This window comes from Pipra filicauda, unplaced genomic scaffold (assembly GCF_003945595.2).
Source record: "Pipra filicauda isolate LSUMZ 115617 unplaced genomic scaffold, ASM394559v2 scaffold103_size3290846_pilon, whole genome shotgun sequence".
Lineage (NCBI taxonomy): Eukaryota > Metazoa > Chordata > Aves > Passeriformes > Pipridae > Pipra > Pipra filicauda.
Genome location: NW_024103474.1, coordinates 949,679 through 963,533, shown reverse-complemented (window position 1 = coordinate 963,533; position 13,855 = coordinate 949,679). Strand labels below are relative to the sequence as shown.

The window sequence follows — 13,855 nt, the reverse complement described above, 5'->3', positions numbered from 1 at the left end:
TGCAAACATTTAATACACATCTCATTGAAATGCATTTTATTATAGTTCTTGCTGATTACTTATACCTTATTATAAGATGAATCCTATTTCTGTAAGGGTCCATGAATATCAGTGGTCTTTTAGTCAGTGTCTACACTGTGATAATAAAGACATGATCACCTCACCAGGGTTGTACTGGAATATATAAGCCTTTTATTAAACAGTAAAGAAACTTAACGGTAGGATTCATCCTGTGTGGATGTCAGGATACAAAAACTTGCTAACTGTCCTTTAAAATAAATTAAAGAGCGACAAAGAATTTGCATTCCTAATGTATTATGATATTGTCATTGATTTAGGCAGGACTAAGGACACTTCATGATATTGGCCCTGAAATACGCCGAGCTATATCCTGTGACTTGCAAGATGATGAACCAGAGGAAAACAATCCAGAGGAGGAGGAAGATGTTTATAAAGTAATGTCAGAACACAACCACGTGCATTGTTTTATCGTATAATATGAGATTAAAGAATGAGCTTATCCTTGAATATGAAATAATATATATACACCTAAACCCCTCAAATCAGCAAAATATAAATATTTTATAAATAACTATATTTTATGTATAAATCTATAAAAATGGTATTACAAGGACACTTGCATTTCATCATAAATTTAGGAAGCAGTTCCTGCAGGATGATTCTCCTGCCCCTAGTTCTTTCTCATTAATTCTTATTTTTCCTTAGGCAAATCCTAAGAAAGTGTATGAACCTTGCCATCTCAAATTTTGATAGTGGCATGGTGTAAACTGGAATTGTCTTAACTTCTGCAGTGGTAGATAGGAAGAAGAGAATGAAATTCTGTGCAGCCAAACCACAACAGACACAGAGCTACATCTTTTAAAATGAATGCCTGGAATTACATAGAGGACAAATAAATATAAATTATATTTCTAGTTTCTTGTGAGGGATATCAATAAGAATCAATTATAAAAATGATTAATTTTCCTCTTCTACACTATTTAGTCCTAATGGTGAACACGTACGGTTGGTGTTATAATCAGAAGCAATCTGCAAACCATTTGTCAACCAGCAAGAAAACTTAATTTTTCCCAAGCATTTCAGAAGAAGCAGATGTAGAACATGCTTCTGCAGGAATTATATCAGAAGCCCCATAGCTTGCTACTGTCCTTTGCAAAAAAGGAGGATGTGGCACTGGAGGCAGGTGCCCCAGCTACCATCAGTAGATGCATTTCTCTGCCAACCATCATTACCTCCTGTCTTCTCTAGATTGAGCTTCAAGACAGACTGCTGTCATCCAAGACCCACACCTGGCTAGACAGGGAGGCTACATTATCTGGGTCAGGTGTAAAAGAGAGCTGCATGTCATGGTCATAACTTAGCACTTCATTCTCTCTTTCACCATCCATTACACTCTCAGGGCTGGTAAAGAGTAAACTACTCTTTCTTGTACCTCTGCAAGAAGAAAGAATGGAAGCACTGAAGCTGAATGTTACCTACTTGAGTTATGCTTGCAAGCTGTTGCATGGCACTCCATCCTGTCTGAGTGACGCCTGTTGCAAACCGGTGCTCTGGGAGAACAGGAGAGAATTCCACCAAAGTGTTCTCAAAAACAAAGCAGACACGCCCCTTTCTGAGGAAGTTGGTGCATGTTCATGTATGGGAATCTAGGTTTCTCCTGTGTAATGAAATGTGGAGAAAGCTGGATGTGTCACATTTAGTTGTATGGAAAAGAATAATGATCACGGCGTAATGTCGATTTTACTCGGAAATACAATAATGTCATTATCACAATCACGTCTGTGTCACTTCAGGAGATCCCATCCGAAGCATCATAAAACTAGAAAGAAAAATCACAGATTATTTGAATTGCTACTTTTGTATGCATGTAGGAGAGAAAAAGTAAGTTGTCGCTGTCAAAAATATGTTCTGTTAAGGTATCTGATATAATTTTTTCTTTCTCTTCTCCTGAAACAGAGGAATGGTGCCCTCTTTGGCAACCACATAAACCATATTAGCAGTGACAGACGAGACTCATTTCAACAGATCAACACCACACACCGTCCCTTACATGTTCAGCGGCCTTCATTTCCACCTGCAAGTGATACTGAGAAAAATATCTATCATCAGGCAGGAAACTCTGTATACCACAATCATCATCATCACAACTCGGTAGGAAAGCATGTTCCAAACTCAACAAATGCCAATCTCAATAATGCCAACGTGTCCAAACATCATGGAAAACACGCAAGTTTTGGAAATCGTGAGCACAGATCTGAGAACAGTTACCGTTCACACTCCAGAACTGATCACGAGAAACGTAGACGGCCCAGCAGTAGGAGGTAAACTCACAAATTCCTGTTTGCTTTTAAATAAATTTATGAATACACTATAAGAAACTTATACCAGGTGAAATTAATTTGACACTTCATTTCTGTTGCCTGATGATGTATGAGATGTATTTAAAATCTAACTCCGATGTATGGAAAATAGATAATTTTAATAAGGTTTGAAAGTAGCAGTTTTCCTTAAAGGGAAGCTATCAGTTACAGCACAGACATTGTAATTACCAAAGAATTTCTCTTCATGACTTGTTTTTAAAATACTTTTCTCATTTTCATGGCTTACCTGGATAGAACACGCTACTATGAAACATATATTAGGTGAGTTGATATTTTTCTGACATAATCGAAGGGGGAAAAGTAATTTTTCTCCTTTCCTTTTTCTCCTTTTGCTTTTCTAAATTAACTGTATGACAATGCATATGATTAATAAATTAAGTGACAATTTCTAAGTCAAATTTTCCACTGCCTGTTCTAAAAGGATAAACTTCTGGTCAAGTTCAAAGTTGTTCAAGTCCTTTTAAAAGTCCAGGCAGGTCTCTGCAGTTTTCAGCAGGGTTAAGGATCACACCTGATGATGGCCCTTGTTAAAAATTGACTTGCAAAGACTGGAAAATCACTGGTGTTAGCTTTGATAAATGTTAATGTTCCATTTACAGGGGACCCAAAATCTTTCCTGATCTTATGCCTTAATGTTTTCCAAGACAATCTTTTAGAACAGGATCTGTTTTTTTAGTTGAAGTGCATAAATGGACATCCAGTGCTGGTTTTAATGTCTAGAGTTGCATATCCATTTCAGATTTTTCTTGGAAGACCTCACTGAGAACTCATTAATATTTGAGCCATTTCACAATCTTCAGACATTTAAGAGAGGTTGTGCTTCTTCAAATGACTGTGTGTTTTGCAAAAATGTCTTAAACGTATTTGACTTCCCTGAGCATCCCCTTCCCTGTTTGTATCATAAGGAAATAAAGGGAGATAATCTTTAAGAAACAGATACATTATTCATGTTCTGAACTGCACTACTCTGCACTACTGTGACACCACCTTCTGAACTAGAGAGTTCTTAATGATTCTTTTTCCTTTGGAAGCACATTAAGAGAACTGTGTGTAAAATAAAAAATATACAATTGATATAAATAGAAAAAAATAAGTATTTGTTTGCTACTTACAGATCTGACACTGGTGATGGGCGTCGACCTACTATTTGCCGTGAAGAACATGAAGTCCAAGACTATTGCAATGATGATCATTATTTGGGAGAGCAGGAATATTTCAGTGGAGAAGAATATTATGAAGATGACAGTATGTTGTCAGGAAACAGGTGAGGATGTATTTTAAACTAGGAAAAATATTTCAATAAATTAGATGTTGTAGAGGCTTCCCTTAGCACGCTCACACTGAAAACTCTCTAATGAAGTTAATATTCCACAACTGCTGGCAAGTAAAATGAGTAAGTAGGAATAGAGAGTGTACAAAAGATCTTTTGTGTTTGGCATCATGTGCTGACTCCAGCAAAACTTCTGTACCAAATTCAAAGGAAGGACAAAGTTCCTTTGAACTGATTATCAACTTGGTAGTGTATTTAACTCCTATGATCTTTGCATTCAATATTTTAATTTCAGGTTTAAGAAGAAAAGGCATTGATTTAATTTTACTAAATTTAAGCTATTCTCTGCAGTTTTATTTCCTATACTTTCTTTGGAAATGGACTGGAGAGAGTTCTTCTAACTTTAGGACGGGCTCCCAAGTTAGTTCAGCTTTGAGCATTGCCAAATTTGATTTGAGCACTGTGCTGTTGGCTTCAGGCAGCAATGGCTTCAGCAACAGGGCAGCTCCTGACTTTGCACTGGGACTATTCCTGTCTGTAAATAACAGGCTTCCCGTTGTTCAGGCAGTGTTTGGGTGCTACTTTGGGTGGAAGTTCTGATATTCCTGTGGTAGTAGTTTTTAAAATATAAGATCGTTCCAGTGTTTTCTGTCAAGGAACAGAACCTGTATTTGGTAATACTGAAGGACTTTCTATTTAAAAGAAAAATAAATGCACCTTTTCCTCAAATATCTTGTGATTTATTTTTTAATTTTGTAATATCCATCTTCTCCTTATGTTGTAAAAAGACATATGCATTTACAAGAATGTATTTCTCTTCCTTACAATAGCTGTGTTTCCCTTCTGCTGGATAAATTCAATACCAAAAATAACCTCTACTTCCGTTGATAATTTTTTTTTGTTTTGAAGTCCATCCCAGAAGTAGAGGAATTTATTACCATTTTGTCTTACATCCGTAAGTGCATATGCACAAGTGCCAGATGTGCTTAATTCTTCTTCTCCTCCTATACTGACTGTCTTCACCATCTGAATTCTGGCAAGATTGGCACCCTAATCTGCATCTTGCTGGTTTGCATAAAAGCTAGGATTTGCATGACAGCTAAATTTTGTGGAATTCTCAGGTCACTAATTTTTTTTATATGATAGAGTCAAATAACACCCTTCCAAGATGTGATTTTAAATGACAAGTATCCAGACTGTAAAAGGCTTAAATCCGTTCTCTGAGTATCTGTGCTCCCACACATTACTCAGGCTTCACAAGAGAGGATGGCAGCAGTAGAACAGAGTATTTATTTTAATTTTTTAAGCAGTGTGCAACTGAGGTCTTACATTTTAGCCTGTACTGGTAAGAAGAAATTGATTGAAAATATAATTTGATAAAAATTTCACCTGAGAACTGACTGTGTAACGGTACTAGTACAAAGGTGTATGCCTACTATCTCAAAATCCTACAGAAACTGGATTTTAAAATTGACTGGTGCAATTATATAACATAGTATTTAATTATCTTGCTGGAGAAAGAATAGACTTGAAAATCTTCTAGAAGAAAACTAATAGATCAATTTACAGATACTCACTAAAATAACATTTTCTTTCTTTTATTTTAGATGCAGGCATATATATGATTACCACTGTAGATATCACTGCCATGACTCAGATTTTGAGAGACCAAAAGGTTACCATCACCCACATGGTTTTTTTGAGGAAGATGATTCACAGATCTGCTATGATACAAAAAGATCTCCTAGGAGACGGCTGCTACCTCCAACACCACCACGTAAGTGCATTAAGAACAATTTGTTTGCAAATGTAGAATTCTTTAAATGCATTCAGACATGTTCCGGTTTAAAAAGACTTGTTTTCAGCTTGGATTTCAAACATGACGTTTCTTGATTGCTTTTGCCAGTGCAGTGTTGTGTCTGGCAGAAATATTTGTCCATCCTGAGAGACTCGCCAGAGAATCTGTGGATCGTAGCTTACAAGTCAGCCTTTCTAGTATTTCTTACCTCACTCATCCAATAACATAAAAATAACCAGTGTCATTACTGGTTTTAACTTGGTTTGATAAATGAAGAAAGAGCAAGGTGGGATGCAGCAGTAGTTTGCTTTGAAACTTTGAGCAGGGGGTTTCAGTCCATGTGCCCTTTACTCACACCTACAGATGTGCAACACTGCTGTCGATCAGTGCCAGTCTCTCTAGTGATTCTAGGATAATTTTCAGGGAAGAGAGAACCTAGAGTGAGCTTTGTTTTGGCTTTTCCTTTCCTCACTTTTGAAGTGCCTTTAGTTTTTTAACATGCTTCACAAGTTGCTGTGAAAAATAAGTGTTATGCTGAGCTAAGCATCTTATTTCAGATTCACATTGGTATTTTATTCTGTCATCTCGGGAACAATGCTTAATATTCTTCTGAGGGAGAAAATGTTTCAGTTTATAGATTGAGTTAGCATTGTCAACAGATATGTTAACCTATTTCTTTAATTTTCATTTATTCTCTTCCTTAGATCTTTCCCTTGGTTTCTCCTTATCTCAAGAACAATATTGCTTTATCTGCATTTCTGCAAGCTCTCATGCTTCTTGTCTTGTCTTTCTCTCTTTGTATGTTCCAGGCCATGCTGCAGAGATCAGCAATGCTAATCCTCTGCTGAAACTAGGCATAAACTCAAAACTCTTGGACTTTTGGTCTTTGACCTCTGACACTTCATAGAGAGGAAGTACAAAAGTGCAAAAGAAACCTCTTTTTAGGGCTCTTTCTTGTTGGTGCAGGAGAAACAACACTCAGGTCTGTGCAGCCCCGTAGTGTCCCTATGGACACTCTTACACAGTGTGGGCTGCACAGCCAGGTCTGTCACGTGTCTCTGGGTGATGCATCTAACCAGTGCCATCCAGGCAAGACAATGCAGGATTGTTTCTAGAAGTCTCCACATTTTATTTGTTCTAAAGTGGAGAGTTGTCTTCCATTCTGATGATGGTAGGAGCCAGAGCCACAGTCCAGTTATCCGTGGAAGGATGACTGCAAGGACCCCGTGAGTGGGAAAATGAGTTTCAGTCCTTTCCCGTTTCAGGCACCTTAAAGGAAATGCAGGTATAGATTTAAAAACTAATAGTGTCTCAGAGACAAGTGTGGTGAGATCATTCTATATCTGAGGCACAGTCTCAGACTGTTCAAAGATACAGAAAGCTGTAGTAAAGGGCAGCAGCAAAATATGTTATCATATAATAAAGGTAGCATTCTTCAGTAATACTGTCAGTGTTGGATCCACAGTTTTGGCACTCAGCTCCTTATGAAAAGACTGGTAATGCTCTTTGCTTCTTGGCATTCTGACCTTAAGGGGCACAGATGGAAAAAGCAAAAAGAATGAGGCTGGTACTATAGAGAGTAAATAACTCAGATGAACAGTAGTGAAATGTCCAGAAAGCTGGTAGCTGTCTTCCAGTAGAAGAAGGAAAAGACTTCAGACAAAGGAGAGACTGTGAAAGGAGACCCCTGTACATCTTCCAACAAGATTTTATGATAGCAGAGGAATTTTAAGACAAAGAAATAGATGCAAGAGAACAACCTTATAAAAATTTTCTTGGGTCTGCCCTTGAAAGTATTGTGAGGGAAGGGTTGAAGGCTTCCTCTAACTGCAGTCTTTGGCATTCATTTAACTTTTCTGATAAGGTTTTAATGATGGTGTTGGGCAGACATTTCTTTAGAGGGAGTTGCACTTTTTATCTCTCCTACAGGAGATAAGATAAATGTACTAGATAAGAAGGTATTTGATATCCTAGGATAAGAGGACCTAGTTCTGATCTAAGTTGCATAAGGGTCCCATAGGAAGTCCTTTGACTCACCAATATAAGAAGAGCATGGTCAGGCCTCCTGTCATAACCATTTATTTAATATTCAGGAACACAGATGAGAAATTTTAGAGGCTTGGTATCTGAGCAGATTTTAAAAGAAGCTCAAACCTATTATTTTTAACTAGGATATGGCCTCTTTGGGCTTTTTTGGGCTTTATGTCCTCTCATAAAAAAAGAAAGAAAAAAGAAAAAAAGGATCTGCAGTATTGCACTAAACAGTTTCTGCTGGCATCTGGATTCAGTCCACGTTGACATACCATACAGTGCCTTGGCTGAGAACTGCAGTGAATTGAGCTCCATATCAAGCTTTAGAGATGTTTTTATACCAAACTCACCACCAAAGTGTTTGAGCAGTTCCCAGAAGTGTACTGAGAAATGATTAAGTTGTTCCTACAGACTCTTTTCTGCAGAGAAGCATATGCAAAGAAGTGTCTTGTTTTGGATGAAGGGACTTTTTGGATTGTTTTTTTATTTGTTTTGCTATTGGGACATTTAGCATGTTAGGATCAGGAGCTAAGGCTTACATTCCTGTATTTGAATTTACCATACAGACAATGGAAAGAGACAAAGTTTGCATTAAGTGGACTGAATCACCTCCTGTAGGTGCTTGTTTTAGGCCAATAGCTTTTTAAAGAACCTTGATTGTTAGTATCCAGCATTAAGTATCTATGGCACTTAACTCTGTTGTTCACAAAATTCTTGGTGTTGGAAAAAAGATACCAAGAATAGTTTCAATTAGTTTCAAGAAGCACAGTTTTGTATCATTTCTTGGTACAGTCAGGTTCTTTCCAGTTTTCCACTAAGATGCTTACAGCTGTGAGGATGTATCTGGATTTCAGCTACTGTTCAGCATCCAGGCTTTCTTCACACTGAAACTTCCCAGTGTTCTGCAGGTTTTCACCAAGACCAGCTGAAACATTTCCACATCAATTCAGATTTCTACCTTTTCCTTTTTAGCATTCACATGAATTACAGTGTATGTGACAGCTGAGACCAGGGCTGGTCATTGTCCTGAGTAACAGAATAAATAGTAGGAATTTACAACATGAGTCAACTTTGGATATGACTTTTCATGTTGCACATGGCTTCCAAGGAACTGAGCATTTGGTATTTGCTTTGGGAAGTCTGGTTCATTAGAATCAAGAGTTTGAAACAATGGGGAAATCAAGAGTTTGAAACTCACAGCAGTTTATGGCAGAACTCTGCAATTGGGTGTCTGAACCAGTCAGGTTCATCACAAAAGCTTGTTCTGTGAAACAGCTGCCTCAAATTCTGTTATGTTGGGCTGCTTGTATGATTTCTACCTGAGACTGCTTTTGCTCATTTGGTGAATCTATAATCTTATAACCTGCTGCTTGCTTCTGTTAGCACAAGTTGTTTCTGACTGGGGGATCTGTTTTTGTTTGTGTAATAGTTGACTCACAGTGGAATTCTAGAAATAATAGACTTTGAGCAAAAATATTTTATGTTCCTAATGAATTATGGTTTCCCTGTAGCACACAGAAGATCTTCCTTTAACTTCGAATGCCTCCGCCGACAAAGTAGCCAAGATGAGATACCACTCTCTCCTAATTTTCACCATCGCACTGCTTTACCACTTCATTTAATGCAACAGCAGGTAAACACAAACTCTTACTTAACTAATAATAAATTAGATCTTTCCAGCTTCTATATTGTACTTCTGACTTTCACTGTTGTTTGAAACCATACAAGTGTATTGTGGTGTTTGCTGTGAGTGACTTCCAGGCCAAGTGTAGGCTTTTAGTAGAACACTGACCTTGTACAGAACACTGAGAATGAGCAGCTTGTCCCTTTGACTCTTGAAATACCCACAAAGAGTGGGGATGCCCTAAAGAATTCTGACCAGGACCGCATGATACAGCAGCTGTTTATTAACCTTTGCATATGTGGTTACTCCATTTGTGTGAGAATTTGCAAGTACCACATACACATCATCTGGGGCTCAGTGCCTGGCTTGGATAATGCTGACAGCTTCCTATCCTGTCCCTGCAGGACAGAAGGAATGTTTCTATACTTTGCTTCCTTGAATATATTGTATAAGCAAAAAGATTTTGTGATATGCATAAAATGGAAAAAAATACCACTTTATCCTGTCAGTTTACCAGTTTCAGTGCTGTTCTACACTACACATCAGAAAATGTTAATTTTGCAAAACTGCTGCCTGAAAAATTGAACCAAATGCTGAAGTGAGAAATGGGTATGACTGAGCATTTGAAATCATTAACTTCTCACATTCTTCCCCTTACCAGGTCATGGCTGTTGCAGGTCTGGATTCCAGCAAAGCTCATAAACACTCACCAAGCCGTTCAACGCGTTCCTGGGCTACCCCACCTGCCACCCCTCCCAACAGGGACCGCACTCCGTATTACACCCCTCTGATCCAGGTGGACAGGGCTGATTCCACAGAGCACATGAATGGCAGCCTGCCTTCCCTGCACAGGAGCTCTTGGTACACGGATGACCCTGACATCTCCTACCGGACATTTACACCAGCCAATTTGACTGTCCCCAATGACTTTAGGCATAAACACAGTGACAAGCAGAGGAGCGCAGACAGTCTGGTAGAAGCGGTGAGTATTGCAGAGACCTCTGAAGTAGCCAGGAGTGTCTGTCTGTTCAGTTTTTGTGTTGACTTTAAGAAGCATATCATTTGGTTCACCATAGCTCTCTGAAAATGTGGTATTTTCAGTTTCATAGCCATCAGCCGGCTTTAAGTAAAGAGTGGAACTTTTTGAGCTGTGTAGTAAAGGATTTCTGCTGAATCCAAATCTTAACATCAGTGAGGTGGTAATCCGAGAACTGAAGATATTTCAGCGTTTTGAAATCTAAGTTTTCTAGATGAGGATCAGTTCTGAAGTATCCCTCCACAAGGGCAATAAGGAAGAGATGATGCATATGCCTGTTTTCTTCATTGTTTCTGTAGAAATATATCACTGTTTTTGCAATAACCTGAATAAAAGATCAAGAGCTCTATGAATCAGTGTGCTAAATGCAGAGGGGTGGATAACAAGTACAAGGATTGATTTGTAGGTATACTAAAGAATGTTAGGAATTTCCTTTAATATTAAAAAAGATGTGAAGATAAAGAGTGTACAGCATTTCTGAATCATAATTACTGTTGTTGCTTCTATCTATCACTTCCTTTCCATTGCTATGAGCTAAACAATACATTTTGTTACTTGTTTTAGCACATGGGAATTCAGCATCTTTTTTCCATGAACTCTAAAGTACTGAGAACATGCAAAAATCTGTATTTCAGGCAGTTGTTCTAATTGCACCATCTGAGCTATATTAACTGTACCAGCCTGATGATTCACGTTTATCAAAGACTACCACCAAATTTCTAAAGAGAAGTGTCAGATGTGCTGCAAAATCAGTTGCACTATCATATACCTCAAGGGGTGATTTAATTGTTCTTTACACAGGCAGTTTTGCTGGGGGTTGCTGTAGTGGTTCAGCATGGAGTTTCTAGTGTTTTCCACAAACAAGAAACTTTGTTATGATCTGTCTGTTCTTCTCTGATTCCATTGTGTATCTCACTCTCTCCCCTTCGTCTGCCAGGTACTTATATCCGAAGGCCTAGGAAGGTATGCAAAGGACCCTAAATTTGTTTCTGCTACGAAACACGAGATTGCTGATGCATGTGACATGACTATTGATGAGATGGAAAGCGCAGCAAGTAATCTTCTCAATGGAAATATTAGCAATGGGACCAATGGGGATATGTTTCCAATTTTAAGCAGACAAGATTATGAACTTCAAGATTTTGGTCCTGGCTACAGTGATGAAGAACCGGAAACGGGACGATATGAAGAAGACTTAGCTGATGAAATGATATGCATTACAAGTTTATAGTATTTAGCAAGAGAAATGATTCTAATAACAGAAAAAGTGCCTCATAGTTTAAAGATGCTAGGCACTAGCTGGAGTGAATAACCAATCAAAGTTTTGTACGAGTGATGTCACACCTCAAGGAAGCCATAACTAATAAATTTATTATCTCCAGGTTGCCGAAATGTGATCAGAGCTGCAGTTTGTCAAGTCTCCTCCCGCAGAGCCTTCAGTTCCTCTGTAGGAATAAGGTTATTTTGAAACCAAGCAGATTGTGACAATCAGTTTTTTGAGGGCTAGAGCAGGATTCTGAGGTGTAATATCTTGCCTGTCTTTCAACCTTGTGCTGCTGTCCTTCATAGTAGAGCAGGATTTTGTCAGTGAAAATGTCTGTACAGGTCTGGCACAAAATTGTGCAGGAAACAGCAACATGAGATGAGTGATGACAACAAATAATGTCATTACCTCAGTGCTCAATACCATATCAGCTACCCGTTGCATATCCATTCTAACATTGTTTTCAAACTTGCCTCCTGATTTCTTTTCTTAATGCTATTCTAAAATGCAGTTTGTCATGCTCTACCTGTTAGAGATCTTTGGAAAAAGAAGTTATATAAAGAATAATCTGTCATATGTAACATCAGTTTACATAGGAAAATATCATTCAGATAGTCTGTTTTATGACTATCACGTTAAGGGCAAAATATACTGGAATAATTGCATTCTTACTAATGCACTTGCAACCAGGTTATAGTAGAATTAGATAAGATAGTTTGCTAAAAATTATATAGTAGAAAATATTGTAAATTAATTGTAATATACAATGATTTGTATTTGTAAAGAGATGTTCTATATTTTGTAATTATTGTACCGTAATTGAACTGCAGCAATATTTATGGACCCTAATTATTGTAACTCTCCACAGAATTCTAGATAGAAGTATTTTTACTTGGAATATATAGATCTATAGCATAAATATTTAAATAGAGCCACCTCTCAGTGTAAATCTCTTTTTGGGATAAAGTGTCAAGTTTGAACTTGGCAACAGAACAGATTTTTTTTTTTTAATAATTGAGTCAAAAGAATCTCTCTGCATAAGGGATGCACCAATGACTACTTACAGTCTTATACTTGGAAAGGTAAAAGATTTAAAGTTATTTCAACTTTTTTGACTGAAAAATAAGCTGTAATTTTATTTTTGTATTAATCCCATGCAAAAAAAATTAACAACTTGGCAAGTTCTGCCAAGATATGGTCATGAGACAATTAGTTTTAACTAAATGTAATACCTACATACCCTAATTTGACACAGTAAGCATCTTGGGCAGAAAATACTTCACAGGGAAATGAAAATGCTTTACTTCAGTACTACGTTGTCTGCTCGTAAAGAAAAGAAATATGATAAAATGATTCTACACAGAACCAAAAACCTTGATATACAAAGTATACTATTTTATTGCCTCTACCCTTCTGTTGTTCTGTGTGTACTATTTCAAAGATTTATTTTTATGCAATCAAGAGAGGGCTTCGATATTGTTCACAATGCAGTAAAACCCTGAAATGACTTTGAGGCTGAAATGACCTTGGAGGATAATTAAAACACACTGAAAGCTACTGTCTATTTTGTTAGCACTGGATAACAATGACTTGTTCTAACAAGTTATCTTATCAGGTTTTACCTGTAGTTCATATGCTAGATAGCAATCCAGTTCACATTTTTACAAATGTGATGTTTAAAACATGTCAATAAGCATTTTGTACATAATGACAGTTTCCTATGAATAGCTTACAGACTTCCTCTGAAATCATTCTTATTTCAAATGCCAGGATAAGAACTTAAAGGTTTGTAAATTATTTCTTGACCTACATCATTTTGTATTAAAACAAATGCAAAATGTTCTTCAAAATAAAACTGTGTAATAATTTTATTATACTTGGGTGTCCTTTTACTAATATTTTTTTCACCAAGAAGCTCCAATGGTTAAATTCTGTTTGCATTGTTTGAAGAATGGGAGGGAATGTGTGGAATATAGTATCAGTCTGTAGTATCAGAGCATGCATGTCTTTTATGAATGGTTACTGTTAACCAGAAAGAAAAAAAGCAACTATAGTAATCATATAAAAAAAGGGATTATTACTTCCCTAGATACAGATCTATGGAAACCATTAGGGAAATTTTATTTTAATCCCCTAAAACATCAATATTTTTCATGCTATCTGCTGGGAAGTGCTTGTGTAGGTTACCCTGCTGTAGTCACTTGTTGCATTTTCCCAGCTTACAGATAAAAAACTCCAAGGAGCCAAAATGGAGCTTTCTGGATCTGGTATCTTGTGAAATAACAATGAGTAGTTTTCTAAGTTCCACCTACTGTGGTATACTCACTTCTGAAAACCACCTGTAAGGCAACAGAAGTTAAACATTAAAAAAAATAAATAAAATCCCAGACTTTTATTTTGTTGAGCGTGGACCTCTGATAGCGCGTCAGA

At 37.3% G+C, this 13,855-nt stretch overlaps 1 protein-coding gene across 5 annotated transcripts in view; it reads left to right on the top strand.

Moving 5' to 3' along the window:
- The window catches only part of CACNA1D (calcium voltage-gated channel subunit alpha1 D), a 171,480-nt gene extending 158,179 nt beyond the window's left edge, over positions 1-13,301 (top strand). For 4 of the 5 annotated variants that reach the window (XM_039378756.1, XM_039378763.1, XM_027727999.2 and 1 more), the window contains 8 exons: positions 339-455; positions 1,978-2,342; positions 2,637-2,663; positions 3,517-3,666; positions 5,280-5,449; positions 9,013-9,134; positions 9,787-10,107; positions 11,099-13,301. In XM_039378756.1, the coding sequence (XP_039234690.1) occupies positions 339-455; positions 1,978-2,342; positions 2,637-2,663; positions 3,517-3,666; positions 5,280-5,449; positions 9,013-9,134; positions 9,787-10,107; positions 11,099-11,392 (1,566 nt within the window). In that variant the 3' untranslated portion in view covers positions 11,393-13,301. The remainder of the gene's footprint in view (positions 1-338; positions 456-1,977; positions 2,343-2,636; positions 2,664-3,516; positions 3,667-5,279; positions 5,450-9,012; positions 9,135-9,786; positions 10,108-11,098) is intronic. The other variant, XM_039378761.1, reaches the window with a different exon arrangement.
- The last annotated feature ends 554 nt before the right edge of the window (positions 13,302-13,855 follow it).